Below are 26211 nucleotides of genomic sequence, written 5' to 3'. Positions count from 1 at the left end.
TGTACGCCTGAAACAAATATAATAGTGTATGCCAACTAACTGGAATTAAAATAGAAATGTAAAAAAATAAAAAATAAAAAGTTTTCTGGGCTTAATCTCTACATTTTCGTGTTAAAGTTAAAACAGCAGGTGCAAAAAAACAAAACAAAACAAAAAAACCCCAGGTGTTCTGCAAAACTCAGAGTGAACTTGGACATGTGGTGAAATGTAGACAACCACCACCTTCTAACACTTTCCCAACAGCCTGTGGAAATGTGTGTTCCTGCAGAAATGACTGAGTTCATTGATTTATTACTTTATTAGATACCTATTGAGTAATTATGTAAAAAGATGAAAACATGCATACATACTGGACTGTGAAAGTCTAAGACAAGAAATTTATATTCTAAAAGTCAGAACTAAGTAAATAAATACTGTAAAGACCAAAGTTATAAACTTGACTTATCATCACTAAGAACCAGTGTCTCTTCAACATAAGAAATTATTTTCAGCATCAGAAATTTGACACCGAAAGCCATGTGTCTCCTGACTTGTATCAGAAATGGCCGGTGCCTGTCTAAGGGCTGTTCTCTATAAACTCTGCAATGGTGGAGATTTGCTATGTTTTGGGCTGCTGAACCCTGGACACTGAGGTTTGCAAGTCAGCTGAGAAAGCAGGAGACAACAGGTCGGGCAAACAGTCATGGAAGCTTTGAGTTGCTCTTCAAGATGGTCGTTGGCCTTAAACAAGGACAGCAAAAAAAACCTCTGAATTATTACATTGAATACAATTCAACAAGCCTTCAGCATAAAGGTATTGGACGGTATTCTAGGGACTGAATGTTCCATAGCCTGAAATAAAGAGATTTTGGCATGAATAATAGAGCAAACAGACAAACTGAAGTATAACGCCAAGTATGATATGATCTCTAAATCATGCTAGCATAAAATACCAAATGGACAGTATGGCAGGGGCCCAGTGCAACCATCCATGTAGGGCTAAAGAAGCTTCCTCAGAAGCAACGACACTTGAGCTGGATATTGAAAAATGGCGAATATCTCCAAGTGCTGAAAAAGCAGGCAGTTGGGAAGCAGAGACCACGTTCAAAGCGTGGTCGGAGGAACCCAAAGCCTGAGACTCTCATGGCCAACAGGAGACCCGGGCAGGGTGTGGGCTGTGACCTTGCCCCATATTCATTCAGTCAAAGACGCCATCTGTGTTCAGGAAACTAAACTGGTAGACTGGGGAGGCTGGTGGGAATCTGAAGAATGAACCAGCTCTACATGGAACAGTGAGAAGTGGCCTCTGGCACATAGAACATACGAGCTGTAAACCCTCGTTTATTCCCGAAGAAGTGATTGCTCTCTCTGAATCTGAGTACTCAGGAAAAGTGACCACACCAGCCATCCACAGAGGCTGCTAGTGGGAACATGGGACTGTGGGGTAAGTCTAGGAATGACAATGTGTTGTCAACGAAGCCCAAATCCTGGAACAATAGGTGTCTGACCGGCCTCATTACATGGATGAGACGGCACCTAATCACCTTTCCTTAATTGTTTTTTAAGAAAACTCTTCCCCCAACGTGGGGCTCGAACTCGTGACCCCAAGATCAAGAGTCACATGCTCTACCGACTGAGCCACCCGGGCGCCCCCTCACCTCTCCTTATTACATTGCATTGCAGAAAAGCATCTGATTTTTTTAAAAATCAGTAAGAGTAGACTTGATGTCTTGCCTATTAAAGCAAGTATAGTAAACTGTTAATATTTGTTAAATTTGGCTTGTGTCTATAGTTCTGTTTTCTATCTATATTTAAAAATAATGGATATAGTTTTCAGTTTTCGGTTGAGCTAGTTAGTATATTGTGCACATTTTAAATAATGGATACACTAAACTTTTCACTTTAAAATCTTTCACTTTCACTGCTTAAAATCAAAACAAAAAACAAAATAGAAGACACTTGAATTCTCTGAAATTGTTTGGATTTTTTAAACATTGTAAACATACAACGTTTGTGTTGGGGGAATAGAGAGGAGAGTTTCTTAAACATAATCGTGATGCTAAAAATTTTAAAATGTGTAAGACTATCTCTTAAACCTGTTTTACTGTACAAAGGAGATGAAGAAATTGAAAGTATCAAAAAGTCGAAAGAAAAACACTGAAATGTCAGATAGCTTCGAGGCTTGTAATCAATCTCCTTGCTGTCAAGGATGCTCTCACCTCTGCATCGGTTGGAGCTGCAGCTCCGTGTGGCGCATGGCGGGGACGCATCTAAGGTGTGCTCTGTGCAGGAATAAAATGCAAGGTTTTGAAATTACCCAAGACTTCCGTGAAATGTACAAAGACTGACAGATCCACACAACGGCACAGGAAATATCTTGTGACTGAAGGAACGAATCTCACTTGAAAGTCTGAAATGTCAGATTAGATAATTTCCAGAATCGTCCTGTTGCTTAATACACATTGCTTCGCATGGGCAGATATATAGGTCGGATATTTGAAATAAGTGCATGTGCTACCTCTGTAAGCACGATTTCCTTTTTCAACCTGAAGAAGTCACTTAACAACAATCACAGGGACTCATGGAGCAGACCGATTGGAAGATTAAGAATTATGGCTCTCCGAACACGTCTGTACGTGAACTTTGAGGCTCCTTTTTCAGGACTGTGTCCAAACCAGAATATTTTGCAATCGAATAACTTGGACATGTATTTTCCTCTTTTTATAATGCAGTTGTTAAGGGTGAATGAATAGAACGGTTTCATTGTTAAAAATCTCTGCAAAATATTCTATGGGGAAAAAAAGAAGAGGAAAAGAAAATTTCAACATGCCACAACCTTATAGATGTGAAACTCTACACTCATGGCAAGAAATAACCGAAGAAGAACAAGTCTCTCTTAGACAAAAATGCAAATAGCATCATTCTACGTTAAGGATATGCAGTGTCATTAACCCAAGTTCAGCCATATGTGTGGTTTACGTAGTGTTCTTACGTGGAAAGAGGAATGAGGGGTTGGAACCAGAGAGGGACAGGGAGTTACTTTAGTGTAAGAACAGCCCCTGTGTTCCCGCTCCAGACTGCACCCGTGGTATGTATGGGTCACACTCGTTTAGAGCAAGTAGAAGTCTGTTTCCCAGATGCTCTCCTATTCACTCTCTCTGTATACGACCAAAGTCCCGGGTTTCCTGAAATTCTCATAGGTCCCACTGCAATTACTCCAGAGCTCACCGCCCATGCGGGGAGGGACTTACATCACCAAGGGAGGCAGGGAGACTCTGGGCCTCTGACTGAGTCTCTCACTGCAGCGTGTTTGCTGGGGAGAGAAGAGGTGGCTTTGTGGACTGTTAGCGATAGCTAATGACCCACCTCCCCACAGGGATTCGAGCCCACTGTTGGCAAAACCATAACTTATATAACCTTGTTTCAAAAAAAAAAAAATCTACCTTTGGATAATAGAGTGATGATGGCCAATGTCTAGTAGCCTTTAGTACCAAAGGTTAAGTTTGGGAAAGCAACTAGCTAATACCTGCCCTGAGCATTTTCTTGAAAATCTATGTGCGTGGAGCCCATTTGGCCCAAGGTGGTTCTTGATAAACAAGATTCAAAGTAAATGTAAGCGTATGTAAAGTTCTGGAGGCTTCAGTTAGGGCTGGCTGTACATTTATTAAGGTACACAGTGGTTCACGTTTTCAATAATGACAAATATATCAATTTTTCTTGATTAGTCAACCTTTAATGCCTGAAGGATTTCTTAGATACTGGATGATATTTTGGTATTCTCTGCTCTTATCAGGAAAGAACTTCCCTTTGCCGACCTTGAATTGACCTCCTGCCACAATGCACTATAATTTCTTACTCGTGTTAGGTGTAGGGCCAAAAGCCCATGAAGGCAAGAAACCATGCTTTATTCCCCCTTTTTGTCATCAAATGATTTGTAACTAATAGGTGCTTAATTCAAAATTTTGGAGTAAATAAAAATATAGGGAAAAAAACTTTAAAGATTCAGATAATGACTATCATTTTTTCACTGTACGCCTCTTAAGACTGACCACCTTTCTCAGCAGTGTGCAAGGGGTCAACGTGATTGCTAAAGGCAGGAATATTCTCTAATATGTATTGCTCAAGGATTGGGATTTGCAGTGGCTTCTTTTATTCCCTGTCCAAATGAGGGGACATAAAATCCGTTTGGGATTACAGGTAACTACACAGAAGTAGCCGAGTGCACGTGGGCTTTGGCCCTGTCCGTGCTCACATACTGGCTGGGATGCTCCTCACTCTGTTCCAGAAGGATGGCTAATACAGGGCGATCTTTCAGATTCTACTCTCTTACGGAGGGTAGTTGATTGTTCCGGTAAGAAACACACATCCACTGAGTGGATGGTGGGGGAGGGGGGGTGGTTCCCTGCACTGCATCTAGATTCCAGGTAGAGACTTGTTTGGGGCTTGGGTTTTCCTCCACTCTGCTCCAGAGAGTCAAGAAATCCCCCTATTTCACTGCACGCTTCAGCTTGATGGAACAACAGTGCAAACATTCCAACCTACCCTGTTGCTTGGCTTACAAGATGATTTAAAGGCATGCTCAGAAGAGAAAGTAATGTGCGTGAGAATGAACTCTATGGATGTGTCCATCTATGGCCCCCAACACGGGAGCCTCGAATATACAGAAAAAAAGCACGTGCTGCCTAACTTTGTGCCTGCATCTCCCACATGACCGAGAACGGAGACAATCAAAGCAGGGAGTCATTATGAGAAGGAAACGTATTTGTGTGAAGGAGACCGAATCTCGTAAGGACACACATGAGATCTGTGTCTGGGATGAGACACCATGGGGGCAGGATTTCGGTATTTCGTCGTCTTATGGTCCATCGATGGGCGCACTGTTCCAAGCTGTGAAGCAGAATCAAGTAGCCACCACCAGGCTCATGTGAGGGGATCGGGGACCGAAGACGATATGCAGGTACACAGTGAGCATGGTTGACAACACGGCATTTTTAATCTGTATCTATAGAAAACATTTATATAAGCTAATAGAGGGATTATAGAAATACATTTAATATAGAATAGTGTCCTTCGGTGTACTTACTGTGAAAATAGCACATTTATTTAGAGAGGGGGGGTTTATGCCCAAAGTTCTTGTGGATGTTTTGAAATATACCCATTTCCTTCTTTTGCAGTAACTGTTAGCAAGAAACGCAAAAGTACCAACCATGTTCCATATTCCTCCTCAAAAGTCTTCTCCTGTTGAATGCTATTCCCCAGAGTCATCTAGAATGTTCCCGTCAGTAAAAGGTTCTAGAAAAACGTCTGTTTTTTTGTTCTTGTGTGTGTGTGTGGTCCCGTTCCTACATTTGCCTGCACTCATGCCTCGTGCACATGGCCTGTCTCTCGATCCTCCACGTGCCTTCCTCGTAAGTACAGTGACATATGGTGCATTCGTCAGTCTTGACTTCTCTTCCAGCGGGGATGACAGTTGTTTCCGCAAAACAGTTTGGGCCTGCAACGCAGAAAAACGTTTTACATTAGCAGTGTGCATAAATATATAATGCATTTAATTAGGTAGCCAGCTTCACAGTGTATGTTTTATTCCCTCTCCTGTGAATGACAGTGGGAAAGTGACCATTTAAACAATATGAAGCACTCCTACTTTTGTCCTGGAATGAAACTGGCCCTACTTAAATCTTTTATGATTGGCAATACTGTGATCTTCACTAACTGTTCCATCCAGGGGGCCTTCCACAGAAGTCCAATCTGCAATCACTTGATTTAATTAATTCTAAGTGACCACAGAAAAAAGTTAATTAACTGTGACTTCCAAAGAACCGGTCTCATTCTTCATGGCACCTTTACGAGAGGGAATTTAAATAAGCAAACTGCTTGGAGTGACAATAAGTCCCGTGTAACTTCCGCACCTCTCGGAGCGGGTTTTTGGATATCGGACATCAGTGCCCGAGGGGCTTCTGTTGGTCCCACCCCCAGGGCCTCTGACTCACTCAGTGTGGGATGGAATCGAGAATGTGCTGTGATAACATGTTCCCACGCACTATGCGCTGCCGCCCGTCCCCCAGACCGGGACCCCTTTTGAAAAGCACCATCTTAGCGTTAACCAGGGCTGTATCTTCCACAGGCTTCCACGCCAGCCCAAGATCTGCTCTACCTCCAGACCTCCCTCTAAAATGGAAACGTGAGCACTTACTGGGGCCTAAATAAGGGCCCCCAGCTTTGAACTTGAGCACTGAGTCAGATTCTCATTCTCCCTTCTTTGCCTCTATAATCTTTGCTAACGTGCTCACAACCAAAATATGCTTAATTGTGATGTATGCAGCCATAAAAGCGATAGAAAAAAAAAAAACATTCGCCTACAAATTTTTTAAAAATAAACTAATCCAAACAAGCTCCAGGATAAAAACTGGCTCTTATAATTCTAAGCAGAAAAACTCATGGTTTCGTGGCTACTGGTTTTCACATTAACCAAGTGGTCAATGTCATCCTCTGGACCCCGTGCCCCAGTATACACAGCCCCTTCTCCCTGCAGGGGCTCTGCTTTCTTCTTACCCCCAGCCCTTCCTACTCAGACACAGCCCTAGGATTCATCCCTTCACTTATTTTTTTCTCTGTTGGAGACCTTGAAGCATGCACAATCATCCATGTGGGGATGAATCCAAATTGCAGCTCCAGTCGCCTCTCTCTTGAGCGTTGGTTCCGTGTTTCCAGCCTGCTGACACTTCAGACTTACCAGGTGTGGTCAAGACCCTCTCCTCCATCAGCTTTGGTGAATTACAATGTTTTAAATACAGACCCTCGCACACCCAGTTGGCCAATGTGAGGTCCTCTATCTCTGCACATTCCCACACAACCTACTCAGGGCTGCCTCCTGACCCCCGTGGCCCGGGATGGATTCCTCAGCTCTCTCTCTTTGAGGTCAGAGCCAACAGTGGTGTGGCAGCCGGTCTGGGCAGGACCCACTTTGTCAACACTTGTCCCACTCGGCACGTGAAACACCTGTTAATTTTACATTCCACTCTAGCTCTCTTTAGCATGCTTCTTTCTGTTTGTTTCTTTTGCAGAGTTTAATCTAAAGACACAATCTCCTTCTCATTTGTCCTAATATCTACCAGTGTGCTTTGCACATAGAAGACACACCATAATTGCCCAGAAAACCTGTACTTGCGGGTGTTAGGTCCTTACAGGTCTCCTCTCCAGAAAAATCTGGATTCAAAATCTGATACCACTGCTAATAGTTATGTGATCTTGGACTAAGTAATTTCATTGTTTTGAGCTTAAATAGCCTCATTTACAGAAGGGCAGAGGACCTGGATAGACACTTTTCCAAGGAAGACATCCAGACGACCAACAGACACATGCAAAGATGCCCTACATCACTCATCATCAGGGAAACACAAATCAAACCCACAGTGAAATACCACCTCACACCCGTCAGAATGGCTAAAATCAAAAACACAAGAAATAAGTGCTGGTGAAGATGTAGAGAGGTGGGAACCCTTGTACACTGTTGGTGGGAGTGTAAATTGGTACAGCCACTGTGGGAAACAGTATGGAGTTTCCTCAAAAAATGAAAAATAGAAATACCATACAATCCAACAGTTCCACTACTGGGTATTTATCCCAAAAAACCAAAAACACTAATTTGAAAAGATACATACACCCCTATGTTTTTGCAGCATTATTTACAATCCCCAAGCTATGAAAGCAACCTAAAAGTCCACTGATGGCTGAATGGATAAAGAAGGTGTGGAATATATACTCAAAGGGATATTATTCAGCCATAAGAAAGAATGAGATCTTGCCATTTGTAACAACATGGATGGACCTAGAAAGTATTATGCAAAGTGAAATAAGTCATTCAGAGAAAGATAAATACTGTATGGTTATGTATTTATGCATGTGGATGCCCGATTGTTCTACCACCATTTGTTGAAAAGATTATCTTTTCTTCAATGCATTGTGTTTACTTCTTTGTCAAAGATCAGATCACTATACCTATTTGGATTTATTTTGGGGCTCTCAATTCTGTTTATTGATCTGGTTGTCTTTCTTTTGCCAATACCACACTGTCATTTCATGTGGGTTGTCAAACTTGTAGGCACAGAATTGTTCCTTATATTCCTCTGTTCTCTTTCTAACTTCTGTGGGATCTGGAGTGATGTCCCTTATTTCATGATATTAGTGATTTGTGTCCTCTCTCTTTTTCCTTTAGTTAGCCTGGGTAGAGGCTTCTCAGTTTTATTGATTTTTTTTTTTTTTTTTCAAACAACCAACTCTTGGTTTCTTGGACTTTCTCTATTTCTCATTTTCAATGTAATTGATTTCTGCTCAAATTTTTTTTTTAAAGATTTTATTTATTTATTTGACAGAGAGAGAGATAGCCACAGCAGGAATACAAACAGGGGGAGAGGGAGAAGCAGGCTTCAGCTGAGCAGGGAGCCCGATGCAGGACTCGATCCCAGGACCCTGGGATCATGACCTGAGCCGAAGGCAGACGCTTAATGACTGAGCCACCCAGGCGCCCCTCTGCTCAAATTTTTATTATTTTTTTTCTTCTGCTTACTTTGGATTTAATTTGCTGTTCTCTTTCTAGGTTCCATAGATGGGAATTCAGACTGATTTCAGTACTTTCTTATTTTCTAATATATGCATTTGATGCCTTAAGTGTCCCTCCAAGCACCGCTTTTCTGCATCCCACAAATTTTGATCAGTGTGTTTGCATTTTAATGAAGTTCAAAATGTTTTAAAATTTCTCTTGAGACTCCTTTTTTGACTGATGTCTTTTTTAGAAGGCTGTTGTGTATCTCCAAGTATCTGTGGATTTTCCAGCTATGTTTCTTTCTTTCTTTTTTTTTTTTTAAGAAACAGACTCTTTTTTTTTTTAAAGATTTTATTTATTTGAGAGAGAGAATGAGATAGAGAGAGAGCATGAGGGGGGAGGGTCAGAGGGAGAAGCAGACTCCCTGCCGAGCAGGGAGCCCGATGCAGGACTCAATCCCGGGACTCCAGGATCATGACCTGAGCCGAAGGCAGTCGCTTAACCAACTGAGCCACCCAGGCGCCCCATCCAGCTATGTTTCTGTTACTGATTTCTGGTTTAATTCCACTATGGTCTGAGAGAAGACGCTGTATGATTTCTGTTCCTTTACATGTGTCACAGTGGGTTTTATGGCATGGATTGTGCTCCATCTTGGTAAATATTCCATGGGAACTTGAGAAGAATGTGTATTGTGCCATTGTTGGATAAAGTAGTCAATAGATATCAACTGTATCCAGTTGAATGATGGTACTGAGTTCAACTGTGTCCTTACTGATTTTTTGCCTCCTGGAGCTGTCCGTTTCCAATAGGAGATGTTGAAGTCTCCAACTGTAATAGTGAATTCATGTATTTCTTCTTGCAGTTCCATCGGTTTTTGCCTCATGTACTCTGAAACTCTGTTGTTGGTGAAAACACGTTGAGGACTATTATATTTTCTTGGAGAACTGACCCGTTTATCATTATGTAATTACCTCCTTTATCTTGGATATCGTTCTTTGCTTTGAAGTCTACTCTGAAATTAATATAGCTACTCCTGCTTTCTTTTTATTAGTGTTAGAATGATTTATTTTTCTCCATCCACTTTTAATATACATGTTTTATATTTAAAGTGGGTTTCTCGTAGACAATACATTGCTGGGTCTTAAGTTCTGATCCACTCTACTTCTGTCTGTTAGACCATTAACATTTAAAGTGATTATTGAAGGGTGCCTGGGTGGCTCAGTCAGTTAGGCGTCCAACTCTTGGTTTTGGCTCAGGTCATGATCTCAGGGTAGTGAGATTGAGACCCGCATCAGGCTCCACGCTTAGTGGGGAGTCTGCTTGAAGATTCTCTCCCTCTGCCCCTCCCCACACTTGTGCATACGCATGTGCTCTCTCTCTAAAATAAATAAATAAATCTTTAAAACAAATAAAGTGATTATTGATACAATTGGATTTCTATCTACCATATTTGTTACTCTTTTCTACTTGATGCTTTTGTTCTTTGTTCCTATTTTTGTTTCCTTCTCTTTCTGTCTTTTCTGGATTTAACTTAGCACTTTATATGATTGTATTTTCCCTCCTTCTTAAACATATGTTGCACTTCTTTTTTTTTTTTAACTAATCCAAGCCCACTTTCAAATAACGCTCAAGTGTAGTGTGAATAATGACAAATAACAAATAATCCCAACTCCTCCCTCCCAGCCATTGTATCCATATTATTATTCATTTCACTTATTCATAAGCATAAATAAAGGTATCTATCCAACTACCTATCAGCATACATAACTGAATCCATAGTTACTAGTATCATTTTGAAGGAACTATTTTCTGTTAGATCATTTAAGAGTAAGAAAAATAAGGGTCACCTGGGTGATTCAGTTGGATAAGTGTCCAACTCTTGACTTTGGCTCAGATCACAATCTCAGGGTCATGAGATCAAGCGCCACGTCCAGCCCTGAGTTGGGCTCCACGCTGGTCATGGGGTCTGCTTAAGATTTTCTCTCCCTCTCCCCGTCCCTCCCCACTGCACACACACACTCTCTCTCTCTTTAGAAAAAAAGAAAAAGATTAAGAAAAATAAAAGTTTTTGTTTTACCTTTACTTAATCATTCTCTGATGCTCTTCCTTTATGTAGATCCAAGTATCTGCATTTCCCTTCTCTCTCTCTCTAAAGAGCTTCTCTTGACATTTCTCGCAAGGGAGGTCCATTGGCAGAAAGCTCCTTTAATTTTTGTTAGCCTGAGAAAGTCTTTCTTTCTCTTTCAGTTTTCAAGGACACTTTTGCAGGGTATAGAGTTCTCTCAATACCAAATATTTTACTCTACTCTACTTGCTTCAGTGGTTTCCAAAGAGCAGTCAGATATAATCCCTGTATTTGCTCCTCTATAGATGAGGTGCTTTGACCTCTGGCTTCTTTTAAGATTCTTTCCTTATCTTTGATTTTCTGAAGTTCGAATATGGTATGCATACGTGTAGGGTTTTTTGTTTTTTGTTTTTTTTGGCACTTATTCCGCATGGTGTTCTCTGAGCTACCTGGATCCATAGGTTGGTGTGTATAACATTAATTTGGGGGAAATTCTCAGTTATTCCTTCAAATATTGCTTCTGTTCTTTTTTATGTGTCCTCCCCTTCTGATATTCCCATTATGCATGCATTACACCTTCTGTAGTTGTTCCATGGTTCTTGGATAGTCTGCTGATGAGCCCATCAAAGGCATTCTTCATTTACGTCAGTGCTTTTGATCTTTTTTCTAGCATTCTGGAATTTATTTTTGGTTCTTTCTTAGTGCTTCCATCACTCAACTTACATTACCCATCTCTTCTTGCATGATGTCTACTATTTCCATTTGAACGCTTAACATATTAATCATAGTTATTTTAAAATCCTAGTTTGAGGGGCACCTAGGTGGCTCAGTCGGTTAAGTGGCCAACTCTTGGTTTCGGCTCAGGTCATGATCTCAGGCTCAAGAGATCAAGCCCCACACTGGGCTCCATGCTCAGCGGGGAGTCTGCTTCTCTCCCTCTCCCGTTTCCTTCTGCCCTTCCCCCACTCCCTCTCTTCCCCTCTCTCTCTCTAAAATAAATAAATAAATCTTGAAAAAGAATAAAAAATAAAATTCTGGTTTGAGAATTCCAACATGCCATATCTGACTCTGGTTCTGATGCTTGCTCATCTCTTCGAACTATTTTTCTGGCCTTTTAGTATGCCTTATAATTTTTATAAATTTTTTGAAAGTTAAATAATGTATTGGATAAAAGGAAGTACTGTGAATAAAACTGTAGTAGCATGGTGGGAAAGTGTGGGGGAGGGGAAGCATTCTCTAGCCTATGACTCGGTCTCAGTCTTTTCCCAAGCCATTGACTCTGGACTGCAAAACTCACAAGTGCTTCTTATCCCTACACCCACTTTGGTTGTTTAGGATGGCTAGATTGGGCTAGAATTGGGTACTTCCCTCCTCCCATATGGAAAGCTAGGGTGAGATGGAGTTGGCTATGTCCTGTACCCCAGGTCAGTTAGACTCTGGTCAAATAGTTTCTCCTGAGGGCAGACAGACGCTGTTAAAAAGAATAGAATACTCTGAATGATTTCAAAATGGTTATTTTCCCTTTCTCCCTCCCTAAGACATTAAAGCTCACAAAATTAAGGGAACCCTCCATGACTGGGTCCCACTGGAGTTTTTGACTGTCACACTCATCCACACTGAACCTCCAGCAATTTCTCAATTACAAGTTGGGTTTTCATCAACTACAGTTTAGGTTTTCTTAGCCCAGTACTGGTTCCCATGGAGGTTTCTGCTCTGGTAAGTTGTGCTTCTCTGTATCTATCTGTCTGTGTCTCCAATTTTAGGGGGAGCGGTTTACCCTGTGACCTTACTTCTCTGATGAACTGGAAACCACAATGACTGATTTTTGAAGACTGAACCAATTTTGCATACCTGGAATAAATCCCACTTGGTCACAGTGTAAAATTCTTTTTGTATATTGGTGTATTTTGTTTAATAATATTGTAGTAAGAAATTTTGTTTATATTTATGCAGGATATTGATTTGTACTTTTTTTTTTAAAATTATCTTTTTCTATTGTCTTTGCCTGGTTTTGGTATCAGAATAACACTGACTTCATAGAATGGGCTGGAACCTGCTCCGTCCTCCTCTGTTGTTGGAAGACATTGCATTGAAGTGGTATTAATTCTTAAATAGTTGGTATTATTCTCCAGTGAAACCGTCATGGTTTTGAGGGAGTTTTAAAATTATGAATTCAATTTCCTTAATAGTTTTCATATAAATTATCTATTTCCTATTTGGATGAGTTGGAGTAGTTTTTATTTTTCAAGGACTTAGCTCTTACCTTCTGAGTTGTGAAATTCATGCATGTAGAGGTGCTGATAATATTCCTTTGTCACTCTTCATTTCTGTTGGGTTTAGAGGGGTATCTCGTTTTATTCCTGTTATTAGTAATTTGCATCTTCTCCCCCTGCTAAAATCCTTTGTTTTGCTAGAGGCTTATCAATTTTGTGGATCTTTTCAAAGAACCAATTTTTCTTTCATTGACTTTTCTCTAGTGATTTTCTGTTTTCAATTTTATTGATTTCTGTTCTCATCTTTACTATTTTCTTCTTACTACTACTTTTGGTTTATTTGGCTTTTCTTTCTCTAGTTTCTGAAGTGATGAGTTAATTGATTTGAGAATTTTCCTCTTTTTTAATGTCAGCATTTAGTTCCATAATTTCCCCTCTGGTACTGCTTTAGCTGTTAATCTCATGGGTGTGGATGGGTTGTATTTTCCCTTTTCATGAAACATTTAATTTTACAGGCTGTAACTCAAGGACTGCTGAGAACCTTGAGGAAAAAAAAACAAACAACTTCTGCTTCTGCTAACTTCATAAACTAAAAGATCAATTACTGAAGAGAATCCTCATGTATAAAAATAGATTCTGGCCACCAAAGCCATTTAATGGCAAGTAAACCTCCATATATTTTACTTCATTAGTAAATAGGGTAATAGGGAGAAACAGCTTTTAATCTTTATCAATTAATCTCATTATAATTTAACTTTCATATTTATATGCTACTTTAGCAGAAATAGGAAGCATAGAGAACAGTTTGACAAATTTGGAAAATGAGATTTAGAACAAGTATTAGCCAAGTCACATGGCTCGTAATTAATTACTGCTACATTACATCATGTTCTTCTCGCCTGGTTGTTAGGAGAGGACCCTCTGGCTAAAGATGGCTAACTTCAAAACGAACACAGTATAGAATGCTTTCCTTGCCTCTGGGACAGTTGTTCAAGGTGACAGCGGGTAGACATGGCTAAACCGAACCTCTCTGTGCTAATCTGCTGTCAGGGCAGAGGGTTCGCATTATGAAAGCTGCTGTCTGTACCATCGGGACCCCGATGTGGCTAGATGTGGCTGATGCACAGAATCAGAAGAGCTTGTACCAGACCGAGCGTGGTGAACGGAGGCCTGATCATGGAGGGCCGTCCACGGAGGGAGCATCTCCCATCCTGTCGGGGTCCTCCACACTGCATCTCCTGAGGTGTAGTCTGTGTCGAGTCCCCGTTTTGCCCTGGTTACCAGCACAATTAGCCCTGACAGGTGTGTTCACTTAGTGTGTCCTCAACTCACGATACATGAGGCTGAGGCTCACAAATGCCAAATCCTGCACCTGCTGGGACATTTGTAATGAGCCATCCCCCTGGCTTCTCCTGTGTCTCCACCAGAACCTCCCCTCACAGTGACAACCTCCGAGCCCAAGAGGGGTGCTTTCCCTGATGGGGAGCCCCAGGGTGCTGGAGCCACGACCACACTGCAAATTCACCCCAGGGTCTGGGATGGAGCTCAGGACACGCACAATCGGATTACGGTTTTAGAATTAAATCATGAACTGACCTAACTAAAATGAAACTAACACGGCCATGCGGTTGGGTAAGTTGCCAATATGCTTAAATTTTAATAACAAGCAATGGTAAGCAGCAAGAAGACGTGGTGTTAATGAACGCAAATGTCCACAGGTGCCTGGCACCATATCTCCTTCTCCTGCATCAAAGACTAAACACTGAGGCACAGCCCGGCACCCGAGAATGACAGGGCACTAGGGCCGAAATCCATAGGAGCCCGGCAGGGCCAGCATGGCTCAAGGCAGCTCATTTTATCTGAGGCGCTAGGTTATTGGCATTTGTTCCTTGGGACCCATGACGTTAAAATAAGAATAATTCCCATGTATGCTGAACTTCACATCAGTTCCTAGTCTTGAAACAGTGACGTTTTCTCGACCCTACTGTAAATCACATTCCTTACCCACAAATCTGACTTCCGAACATGAAATCCCCCCGCTGGTATTTACAGAGGAAGCAATGTATTTCAATTTCCTTGTCATGCACCTGGTGTATATGGTCTCGAAAAGGAAATACTATTTTCCTAACGTGCATTCTCATCTCCCGGCCAAGTCAAATGAAATAACCAAGTACATGTTCGTATGTGTGTGCACCCATGTCCATGTGCACATGCACGTTCTTCCGGGAAGGATCTAGTACAAAATCATTGTTTAACTAGAAATCGACAAAAGGATTGAGGAGGGCACATTCTGCATGGAGTGCTGGGTGTTGTGCACGGACAGTGAATCGTGGAACACTTCATCTAAAACTAATGATGTAATGTAGGGGATTAGCATAAGAATAAAAAATAAATAAATAAAATAAAAATTAAAAAAATAAAAAAAAAGAAATCGACAAAAGGACAATTAAATAAGGAAAAATTTAAAATGGCATTAAATTATGCACGAAAAGGAAATAGGTTTAATCTCTGTAAAAGAGACCTTCTTCTTCAAAGAAAGCTATTCTGTCAAAGGAATATCCTGTCCGGGAGGCAGCTCCAGGAGTGAGCCATGAGGTCACGATGTCCCATCTTTCAGCTCCTGGGAGCTGATGTTCCTTTCAGCTTCCTGGGAGCACAGCTATATTCCAATGCCTGGAACTTAGGAGTAGGTAACTCCTGGGTCATCTTATTCTGATCCTTCCAAATTGATGCAGTTTATCGTAAACCACCCAGTCTGCACCGAGATTCAAGAAACAAAACAATCCCTCATTTTTAAGTGAAGCATTCTCAGAAAACGCTTTAGTAAATAATAAGGAGAAACAAAAGAAGTATTCCCCAAAGTTCTGAAACATGGTGAAAGGTCTGCTGCTTAAAAGAAGTCGCCCCCCCTCAAAAAAAAATTTTTTTTTTGATTTAAAAAATAAAAGAAGTTCCCACTGTCAGATAAATCAGGGCAGGTTTCGTTAAACAAAGCAAATGGGGTCTGTCTCCTGCAGATCTGATCTGCGTCTTCACTACGCCAATCTGTACCAAGAGCCAGGGAGGAAGGGCTCGCGTGTGCAACCTGTTCTAAACTCACCTGACCGTGGAGACCTTTGTGCACAAACAGTTACGAATATCCTGATGGGCATTTTTATTCCGCAGAGCAGTGTTTGAAAAATGAAGCCAGAAAGTAAGCGCAGAGGGGGGGACAGACCCCCCCCCCCCCCCGCCATGCACGCGCTTGCAGAGCCCACAGGCGGACACTGGGGACCAGCACAGGCCAATTCTCCCGCAGGCTAGCAGATGCGTGGGGCCCAACCCGCAGACCCCCCCCCCGAAATGTTTCCTAACCCAAGCACACTGCTCACCTTGTCACTGGGGAGGCAACCACGGGTTTCAGTTTTTACTGACCTTGGTTTCAGAATTATAGATTATGTTATTCCCTGGTAATAATCCACACCCATGAAACCACCACACGAACCAAGGATCGGGACATGACTGCGACCTGAGAAGCCCCCTGTGCCCCGACCTCAATGAGCAACAGAACTCATAGGGTTGAGCGTGTCTGCACTTTGTAGGAGTAGACTCGTCATGTATAGACCCGTCCGCGGCAGGTGGCTCTTCTTTGTCGGGGAGTTCCTGCGATCATGCATCTTTAGTTCATTCTTGCTCCATTTTCTGAATATTCTACAATGCATTTATCCTTCCTATTATTGATAGATGTCTGACTTCCAAGTTTCTGTTAACAGTAGCTGGCTAGACTAGTACTGTGGTAGCTGTTATGGACGTAAAAGCTGGACCCCAGGAGTCGGGTACTCGGGTCACATCGGGTATGTGACCTTTCAGCCCTAGTAGAAACCCATTCATACACATTTTCCCAAAGTGATTGTGACGATTTAGTCCCCAGAGTCAGTATGTGATAATTCCAGTTCATCCAGGTCCTTGGCAACATTTGACATTGTTAGTTTTTATTATATTTTATCAGATCAAGTGCATGTGTCATAATATTGGATTGTGGTTTTTTAATTTTTTAAATATTTATTTATTTATTTATTTATTTATTGGAGGGGAGAGAGCACAAGCAGGGAGAGGGACAGGCGGATAGGGAGAGAGAATCTTAAGCAAGCTCTTTTGTCTCCCTGCTGCTTGGTCATTAGCAATTAAGTACAATTTTGCATGTGTTCTCTACCCGCTTATGTAAAAAATATAATGGGAATACAATTTCAAAGTCTGTAGCAAATACACCTGTCCTACCATTAATAGGATAATAATCATCTAACATGCATGTGGTTCTTTGTGGCCAAGAACTTCGAGTTCTGCTTTATCTTTGTCTCGCGTCCATTTGTTCCCACGGGAGAAGCGTGGGTGTTAACTGAAGGTGGGAAGGTTGAGGTTTAGGATATTCGACCTACAAAATATCAGACCTGGAAATCTCGTGCTCAGACGCCCTCGACCTACAGATGGGAGAATGGAAGCCTAGAAATCCGAGACAGTGGAGGTGAGATTAGATATTAGACTTTCTTTTGCAAAATGTATATTTGTCTCTCGAACTTTCTGGATGTCATCTACTGTGCCAGAAGGCCTCCCTGTTTCACAGTCGCAACTGTGAATGACGGTGACACACGGGGACACGTATGTGCTGTTGCCGAGGACCAATGAAAGCTTCTGGAATTCAAATGGGATATTAAAAAACCGTGTTAATTAGGCCTGTCATTCCTTTCCAATATGCACTTTTCCCTCCAACAAAAGTTTACTGGTCACCCTGGAAAGCCATCTGTGGGAGCCCTGAGGAGGAGGGGAACAGGGAGGGTCTGCAGGGATGTCCTTGTGTGTCCCCAGAGTTCTGCCCAGAATACTCCCCTGCAGCCGCCTCCTTGTTTGCTCGCTCTGACAGCCCCGGGTCCTCGCACCTGGGATGTCCTCCTTCATTTGGCCATCTTAACTGCTGTCCCCCTCCCCTTCTCATGCAGACCTTCCCGCTGTCCCAACCCACGGGGCACAGATGCCTCAAGCGGGAAAACACTGGCATTGTCACCTGACTCTTCTCGTGGCACCTAGCTCTGTCCAATGCCACGTCACCCAGGTCAACCTTCAACACAGGGCCGACGTGGCATCCTGCAAACCCATGGACAAGCGGCAGTCCAAGAAATGGCCCTTTTCAGTGCCGCGGATACATCTAAGAAGTCACAAGAAACACACACATCTGTGATCGTGGTGAAGTGAGCCCGTGTGACCCCCAAACGAGGGATGTACCAGCGGGACTGGAAGAGAGACTCGCCAGGAACGTCTGGTGTCCCCCGAAGTGCCCACTCTGATGGCCACACGCAGTGCTTGGCCCGTGCGCATGTTCCCGCCGGCCTCGCCCTGCCACACAGGTGTCGGGGCTCAGCCTCTGCACCCCCCGGGGCTGGGGCTGCACCGGGACGCGGCTCCCACTTCAGCCAGGCCTCCCAGGTCCCAGCATTTGCAGCAACCCCTTCCCATGGAGCGCACACAAGGGCTGTTGGACCTCACTAAACACAACCAGCAAGCTTGGGATAAACCATAATGTTACGAAAGAGGGGGAAGAAAAAACCCCATATTCCTAATAGAATAGCACGTACTAGAACCACACCTTTATAGCCTGATACCGCACCTAAATTGTTATCTGAGCAAGAACTAAACTTAGAAAGTTCAGTGAGCAACTGAACCACAGCTACCGAGCTGACAAAAGAGCTAAACCCCATATTATTCTGTACAAATAAGGAAAAGTAAAGCAAAGATGGCCCCTGGATAACGTGGACCAGGATTGCACACAGGAGGAAAAAAAGAAAAAGGGACATCTCGTGGTGTCCTGGTGAGGGTTTGACAACAGGCTCTCAGAAAAGAAAGAAGGAGAAAAAAATGTTAAAGATGTGGGAAAGAGAGATGCCAATTAGTCCCTTCATGGAGTCCAACCTGGAACTGCCAGGGTGTGCGGCTGGGCTGAGCCAGGCGCCAAACCCACACGGTTCAATTCGAGCAAGAGAGACACCTGCATATCACGTGCCACTGACAGGAAGGGTCAGGAGTCATTCTACCTAGCTCATGCCATTTTATGGAAGAATAAAACCTATGGCATGCACACAAGAAAACGATGAGAGAATTAGATACTAAAGGAACATTCTAAACCCCTCCTGGGGCGCCTGGGTGGCTCAGATGGTTAAGTGTCTGCCTTCGCCTCAGGTCATGATCCCAGGGTCCTGGGATCGAGTCCCGCATTGGGTTCCCTGCTCAGTGGGGAGTCTGCTTCTCCCTCCCCCTCTGCCTCTCCCCCGGCTTGTGCTCTCTCTCTCTCTCACTCTCTCTCTCAAATGAATAAATAAAAATAAAATAAAATAAACAAACAAATAATGATGTAATGTGTGATGATTAACATAACATTAAAAAAAGTAAAAAAAAAAAACAACAACAACAAAATAAAACCCTTCTAAAAATCAATCAAGTCAAGGAAGAATCTGCCAAAGGCACAGAGAGAGGTCCAGCGTTCTGGGGTCAGCAAGCAAGGGGGACCACACAGAAGCATCTGGAGACAGACTCTGCCTCATGCATTCTCAGAATGCTCCAGAAACTCCAACAGGAACATAAATATGTTTAAAAACACCGAAAGGATAAAAGCAAACAACACAGATTGAAAGCAAAGTAAAAAAACAAAACCGATAAAGGTCCCATAAAATAGGAAACAGAACAGTCTCATCAGGTCCTACGATTGTAAGGTAGGGATTACTGGGTCTACGACAAGCTGCATGTTTTCAGTTAAAAGCAAGGAAGAGAAGCCGAAAGAAGCAAACCAAAATGCGGCCAGCAAAGAGCGCAAGCACAGATCAACGATCAGCAAATCTGAATAGAAAGATGACTTTTAAACAGTGCATCATTCCCATAGAAAACAACTGATCATATTACATAAAGAAATGAATACAGACATTTTGTAATAAAAATGAAATCTAAAATATGATGAAGGAACATTTTAGACTGTACATATATACCAAAGAGCATACCGATGAAATACTTGAAGAAAAATCCATTTGAAGTCAAAACCAGAAAGTACGGTCCCGTCATTCTAAATTGCATCTACACCGTGAGGCGGTTCAGCTGAGGGCTTATGGCTATAAAGAGACATTATCTTCGTAGAGGTCAGGCTAATATGGCCGACTGGCACCTTCAGATAAGAATATGCTTCATGTCTGAATATTCAAGGGCTTTTACTAAAAGTGACTCAGAGCCACACAGATGATTTCAGTAAACAGAATGCAAACACAGTTTGCCAGGGTCCCCTCTTCCGGGACCGCGCGGTGGTGCCCAGGACGCACTTGGCATTCACCCAGCGTGGTGGCCTCGGACCCCAACCAGCCCCCAGCCCCGAGGGCCGTTCCTCCCCTGCAGCTCCCCAGCCTCCACCACTCGCCTGACCTCTCCACCTGTCCACGCTGACACCCAAGGAGCCTTTTCGAATTTGTGTCGAAAATTTAACTCTGGCCTTTCCTGAACCTCCTCCTTCCGCACATCTCCCCATGCCTCTGGTTACTCAGAGCGGAACCCAGACGCATCTTTGATCCCTGTCCCCTTCTCAGATGCCCAAAGACCAGCACTCTCCACCTGCTTTACCCTGCAATGCTTGGGGCCACCACCCACTTCCCACCACCTCCACTACCTCCCCACCCCAACCCCAGGGCTCCAAGCCCCAGGGCCTCTGGGCTCCCCCCGGCCCCCCTTCTGTCCTTGCAGGACGTCCTCCCGCGGGTGGGCAAAGGGATGCAGCCAGCAGTCAGCCAGCCCATCCCTCCTCCCCTGCCGCCTCACCTCTGCACTGTCTGGCCCATCTGCACACCTACCCCCTCTGCTTCCTATCTGTCCTCAGGAGAGAGTAATAACCTCCAGCAGTGTGAGCATCTGCACTCACGCTACATCCCCTGCCCAGACCAGTGCTTGGCCCACCCCAGGAGCATAGTGTTTATCCTCCTCACAGAATGAGCATCCCTCCTTCACTTCCACTGTTTATGGCTGTTATGCAAAATTCCACTTTGTGTAGTTTATCCTGGATCAGTAGAAACAACTGAACTCTGTTATGATTTATGTTAGCTACCCATTACTTTATTTTTAGGGTTGTTTAATTGAATAATTGAAAGCTAGTGGAAAATTATCCTTTTCGCCCCCAATAATGAAACTGGTACGCTGGTTTCGTCTCTTCTTAGACTTGGTAGACCTTCCAGATAAAATGGGAACAATCTTAAAAGCATACCTTGGCATTTTACTCTTAAAGTGAGCTTGAGTTGAAACAGACATTCATTGTATTTAAAAATGTTGTTAGAACAAATCCTAATTGTTTCTGGAGTGATTACCTTTTAGGATGTGTTCTGCTTATATTTAATTTACTGTCCTATCCATATCAGTAAGTGGGATTTTGCTGTAGCTTTCTTACAGAGCCTTTTTTTTTTTTAATTTGGTTGTGGTGGAATCATCCTAATCTTATGAAATGTATTGAGAAACTTTCTCTCCTTTTATAAGTTCATGACCTGAGCCAAAACTAAGAGTCCGACACTTAACCGACTGAGCCACCTGGGCGCCCCTCTAACTAGAGACATATTATTTGCTTCTTGAAAGCTTGCAAAAAGTCACCATGAAAATTCTCCTGAAACTAAATTATTCAATGATCATGTCCATTTCTTGTAAGCTTTTAAGACCATTCCAATGTTCTACTTCTCCTTTTGTGGCATTTTTAGTAAACCCAGAAATACTTCATGTCTTTGAGACTTTGATATTTTATTAATAACTAACTATGTATTAAACCTTACACTTGTACAATGCATTCTTCAATATTATAAACTCAGATCCACCACTATTATATCCTCTTCATGGCCCCTCATTTTGTAAGTTAATGTTTTCCATCTTTATCTTTATTTGACTCGTTAGAGATTGTATTTTCATTGGTTTGGTCAAAGGAGTTGCTTTCTGAGTTTCAGTTTCTTATCTTGTCTTGGATTCTCTGTCTCGGAGGACAGACTGGGGAGACAAACCCCAAGTGACAGAGCGGCGGGGGTGGGGTGAGAGGCGAGAGGAGCGTTCATCCCTCCGAGGCCCAGTGACAGGCATGACTCAGCCTTGGGTGGGTTGCTGCCTCAGGGAGGACAAGGCACCAGAGAATTCAGATGTGAAAAATACATAATTTTTGCTTAAAAATTGCTGTAATTCCCTTTTAGGAATTCGAATAGAGAATCAGATGCCTTTAGATAGTTTCTCCCCATGCTTCTGGAATGGGACAGTTCCCACATGTGGCTTTAGGAGGGGTCCACGTTCATCTGTTCATCTCTTCAACTGAAATCTGGGGTTGGGGAAGCCAAGCACTTGCCAGGACATGCAGACATGTATGTCTGTCTGTCTGATGCTCTCCCTCCTGCCCCCTCTCCTTTCCTACCCAGCTACACCGTTGTATCCAACCATTACAGTGGAAATCTGAACTATGTGATGTACGTGGGAAAAGAATAAAGGAGAACACAGAAATGAAGACAGTGATGGTCTATTGATATGAAAGAAAAATGTTTTCCTCTCTCTTTTCCTCATTTGCTTTTTATTGCTATAACGTATGTGCGAATGTTGTAAGATGGGGTGGGGGACAGGCATTGCAGAGCGGAGAGAAATACCCAGCAACCTATGCTCCTACTTCTATTTGCAAATATTGGACAAATTCCCTGTAAGGAAGAGAGTGCTGCTCCCTTAGTTTTGTTTTCTGTTAAATTAATAAAAGAACAGAACGAATATTAATTATATCTCCAGTTGATTAAGTTTCATGGCATGTGTAAATCTATTCTTAAATATTTATACACAATCATTTTCTGTGTTAAATAATTTTTAAAACAGAAAAAAAAACCTGTGTGCAACAGTTAAGCAAGCAGATGGCACTTGGATGCTTATCGAGAAGCTGTCTTCATTTGCTCTCAGGCATGTAAAATGATATAAAAATATAATTTATTTTCAGGACAAGTTTAAACAAAGAATAGCAAAACTTTATTCAGTTAGAGATTGACTATACCAAATAATAAACATCTTTATTTTAATATTTGTTCATTCTTTTTTAAAGATTTTATTTATTTAGATCTATAGATATAGGTATACAGATATGAAATATATAGAAATCTATAAATATATAGATATGATATAGATAGATAGATGTCGATGTATATATATATGAGACTTAATCTTCCACAAAAGTGCCAGAAATGCAGTGAGGAAAGCATAGTCTCTTCAACAAATGGTGTTGGCAGAACTGGATTTCCACACGCAAATAGAAGAAACTGGACCCCTACCTTACACCATACACAAAAATCAACTCAAAATGGATTAAAGGCTTAATTAAACATAAGACTTGAAACCATAAAACTTCTAGAAGGAAACTTAGAGGAAAAGCTCCTTTACATGGGTCTTGGTGATGATTTCTTGGACATGGACACCAAAAGTGCAGGAAAAAATAAAATAAAATAAACAAGTGGGACCATATCAAGTTAAAAAGCTTCTACACAGTAAAGGAAATGAAAGGCAACCTGCAGAATGGGAGAAATAGTTGCAAACCATATAATCCAATAAGGGTCAATATCTAAAATACATAAGGAACGTATACGACTCAATAGCAAAAACGCACAAACAAATCACCCAAATAAAAAATTGGCAGGGGACCTGGATAGGCATTTTGCTAAAGAAGAAGACATCCAGATGGCCAACAGGTACATGAAAAGATGCTCGACATCTCTCATCCTCAGGGAAATGCAAATTAAAACCATAATGAAATACCACTTGGCACCTGTTAAGATGGCCAATGTTAAACAAAACAAAACAAAAAAGGGAAGTGTTGACGAAGACCCGGATTAAAGGGAACTCTCATCCATTGTGGGTGAGAATGTAAATTGGTGCAGCCACTGTGGAAAACAATAGGGAAGTTCCCGAAACAATTTAAAGCAGAACTACCATATGATCCAGTGATCACATGAAGGAAATAAAATCACCATCTCCAAGAGATCTTCTGCACCCCCATGTTCACTGCAGCATTATTCACAATGGACAATATATGGAAACAACCTAAATGTTGATGGATCAATGGATCAAGAAAATGTCTACATACAATTAAATATTACTTAGCCTTAAAATAGAAGGAAATCCTGCCATTTGCGACCATGTGGATGCAACTGGAGGCTATTTTGCTACAGGAAATAAGCCAGACACAGAAACATAGATACTGCGTGTTCTCACTTATATTTGGGATCTCAAAACGTCAAACCAACAGAAACAGAGCAGAACGGTGGTTACCAGGGGGCTGAGGGTGGGGAAATCAGGAGATGTCGGGCAAAGGATACAAACTCTCAGTTATGAGATAGTCGGTTCTAGAGATCTAATGGACAGCCAGCCTGATAGCTATAGTTAATTGGAATGTATTAATCGTTTTGCCTACTTGAAATTTGCTAAGAGAGTAGAGCTTAAGTGTTCTTACCAAAAAAAAAATTAACCACATAATATATAAGGTGATGGGTAGCTTTTGAGCTATTGGAGGGGCCAAATTGAATAAGATAGCCTCAAACATCCAAAAGAAATCAAGAAAGGACTGGAAAACCTAATGTAAATGATACAGGATGCTGAACTCCACAATAGAACACATGCTCTTTAAGCACAGCCACAACACGGAGCCCAGATTTGAGGGGAACGGAAGCAGGTGGGGGCATGGCAGGTGCTTACTAATGGGGGCGGGGGAAAGATGGGGAGAGTACCGCCTGTTTCAAAATAATAATAATAATAATAAAGTCTTAAATGAAAGCAGCTGATAGTGGCTGTCCAGGGTTTAAAAGCTAGGACTTGACATACGGCTTGCAACCCCCAGTCCTTGGCTCTTTGTGTCCACTCCCCAACCCCCACCCCCTGACACACCACAATGGTGACAAATCAGAATCTGTCCACCCATGAGTCTGGGCAAAGGAGGAGAGCAAAAGAGGATGAATGAGTGAACAAGGGGCTCAGGGAAGACTGTTGAGCACCCAGCATGCACCAGGAAAGCCTCAGGTGTCTGCCCACGTGTTTTCTCAATCGACTCTTCCACCACTAGTGATGGATGCTGGTGGCAACATCTTTCCTTCTGGTTCCTTCTGGCACCGTCCCTAATTCTGGAAAAGACTGGCATTCAAGCAGAAAGTCCAACTCCAGAGCAAGTGAAGGAATAAATGTGGTTAAAAGCGTACCCTCCAAACCTGTCAAAAGGAATTGAGCAAAGGCACCAGGAAACGAGCACATCAAAAGCCCCGCACTGATAAATTTAGACCTTGTGTTTTAAGTTGACTTGGCAGGTTGTCATATTCCTTAGATTTGAAGGCTGAGCAAATAAAGCAACTCTACAACTGTAATTAAGAGACTCGTTTTCAAGCTAATTATGCCATATTTATGCATACCGAATAAAACTGTGGTGATAGGTGATGATTGAATGCAGATACGGACTGTCAGAAAAAGGAGGAGGAGAAAGGAGATCTTAAAATAGGATAAAATGTCAAGGCTCCTGAAAAGGAAAATTCTTCCCCTGACCCCTGTTCTGGGGCTGGTCTCAGTTACACTCATATGGTTCCCTCAAATGGGTATTTAACTGAAATACTAAATTAAATATGAATTATGTAAAAAAGCATATCTCTGGATGCACCTTAAGATTTCTCCCCTATGTAGATATGGGTTTGTGGTCTTAATAGAGCTTTTGCATACATTTAGTTATTTTTAGAACTCAGTGAGACAGGTGCTATGCTCCCACTTTATAGATATGGAAACTGAGGCTCCAAGTTAATACGTGACTTGCCCAACCTTGTCAACCACAAAGTGGCAGACAGAAAAAAATAAAATCCAGTCTTTTAAATGGAGGGCATATGGATTTTCCACTGAACCAACCATAACTGCTCCCCATGTGGAAAATTCCCCTGTGTTTTCCGATTTCCTTGCATGATACATTTTGGCATCCTACCATCCTGACGCGACTGACTCAGTGTTAGAAGTCCTCACCAGTGACTTATGTGCTGTAAGTCATGGCCTACCAAGTGGATTATTTCCTTTTGATAAGCTTCTAGAAGTACAATCCCCAGGTCATGCATTCTCAACTTCTTTTTTTAAAAAAAGATTTTATTTATTTATTTTGAGAGTGAGTGTGTGCAAGTGGGGGCAAGGGCAGAGGGAGAGGGAGAAAGAGAATCTCAAGCAGATGCCCCACTGGAGCCCAACGCAGGGCTCAATCTCACGACCCTGAGATCACGACCTGAGCTGAAATCAAGAGTCCGATGCCTAACCGACTGAGCCACCCAGGCGCCCCCTGCACGTTTTTAACACTTGATATACACACCGTCAAGTGGTTTTCCAGAAATACTATAGATTTCGCATTCACT

General features: G+C 42.3%; 1 protein-coding gene across 1 annotated transcript in view; it reads right to left on the bottom strand.

Moving 5' to 3' along the window:
* Positions 1 to 5321: 5321 nt before the first annotated feature.
* The window catches only part of VWC2 (von Willebrand factor C domain containing 2), a 107913-nt gene continuing 87023 nt past the window's right edge, over positions 5322 to 26211 (bottom strand). Inside the window, exon 3 of the mRNA XM_035026470.1 lies at positions 5322 to 5473. Coding sequence (XP_034882361.1) covers positions 5322 to 5473 — 152 coding nt within the window. The remainder of the gene's footprint in view (positions 5474 to 26211) is intronic.

The sequence above is a fragment of the Mirounga leonina genome, unplaced genomic scaffold, assembly GCF_011800145.1.
Source record: "Mirounga leonina isolate KUSES-001 unplaced genomic scaffold, KU_Mleo_1.0 Mir_199, whole genome shotgun sequence".
Taxonomy (NCBI): domain Eukaryota; kingdom Metazoa; phylum Chordata; class Mammalia; order Carnivora; family Phocidae; genus Mirounga; species Mirounga leonina.
The sequence above is the reverse complement of the archived record's forward strand: the minus strand, read 5'-3'. Positions and strand labels throughout refer to the sequence as shown.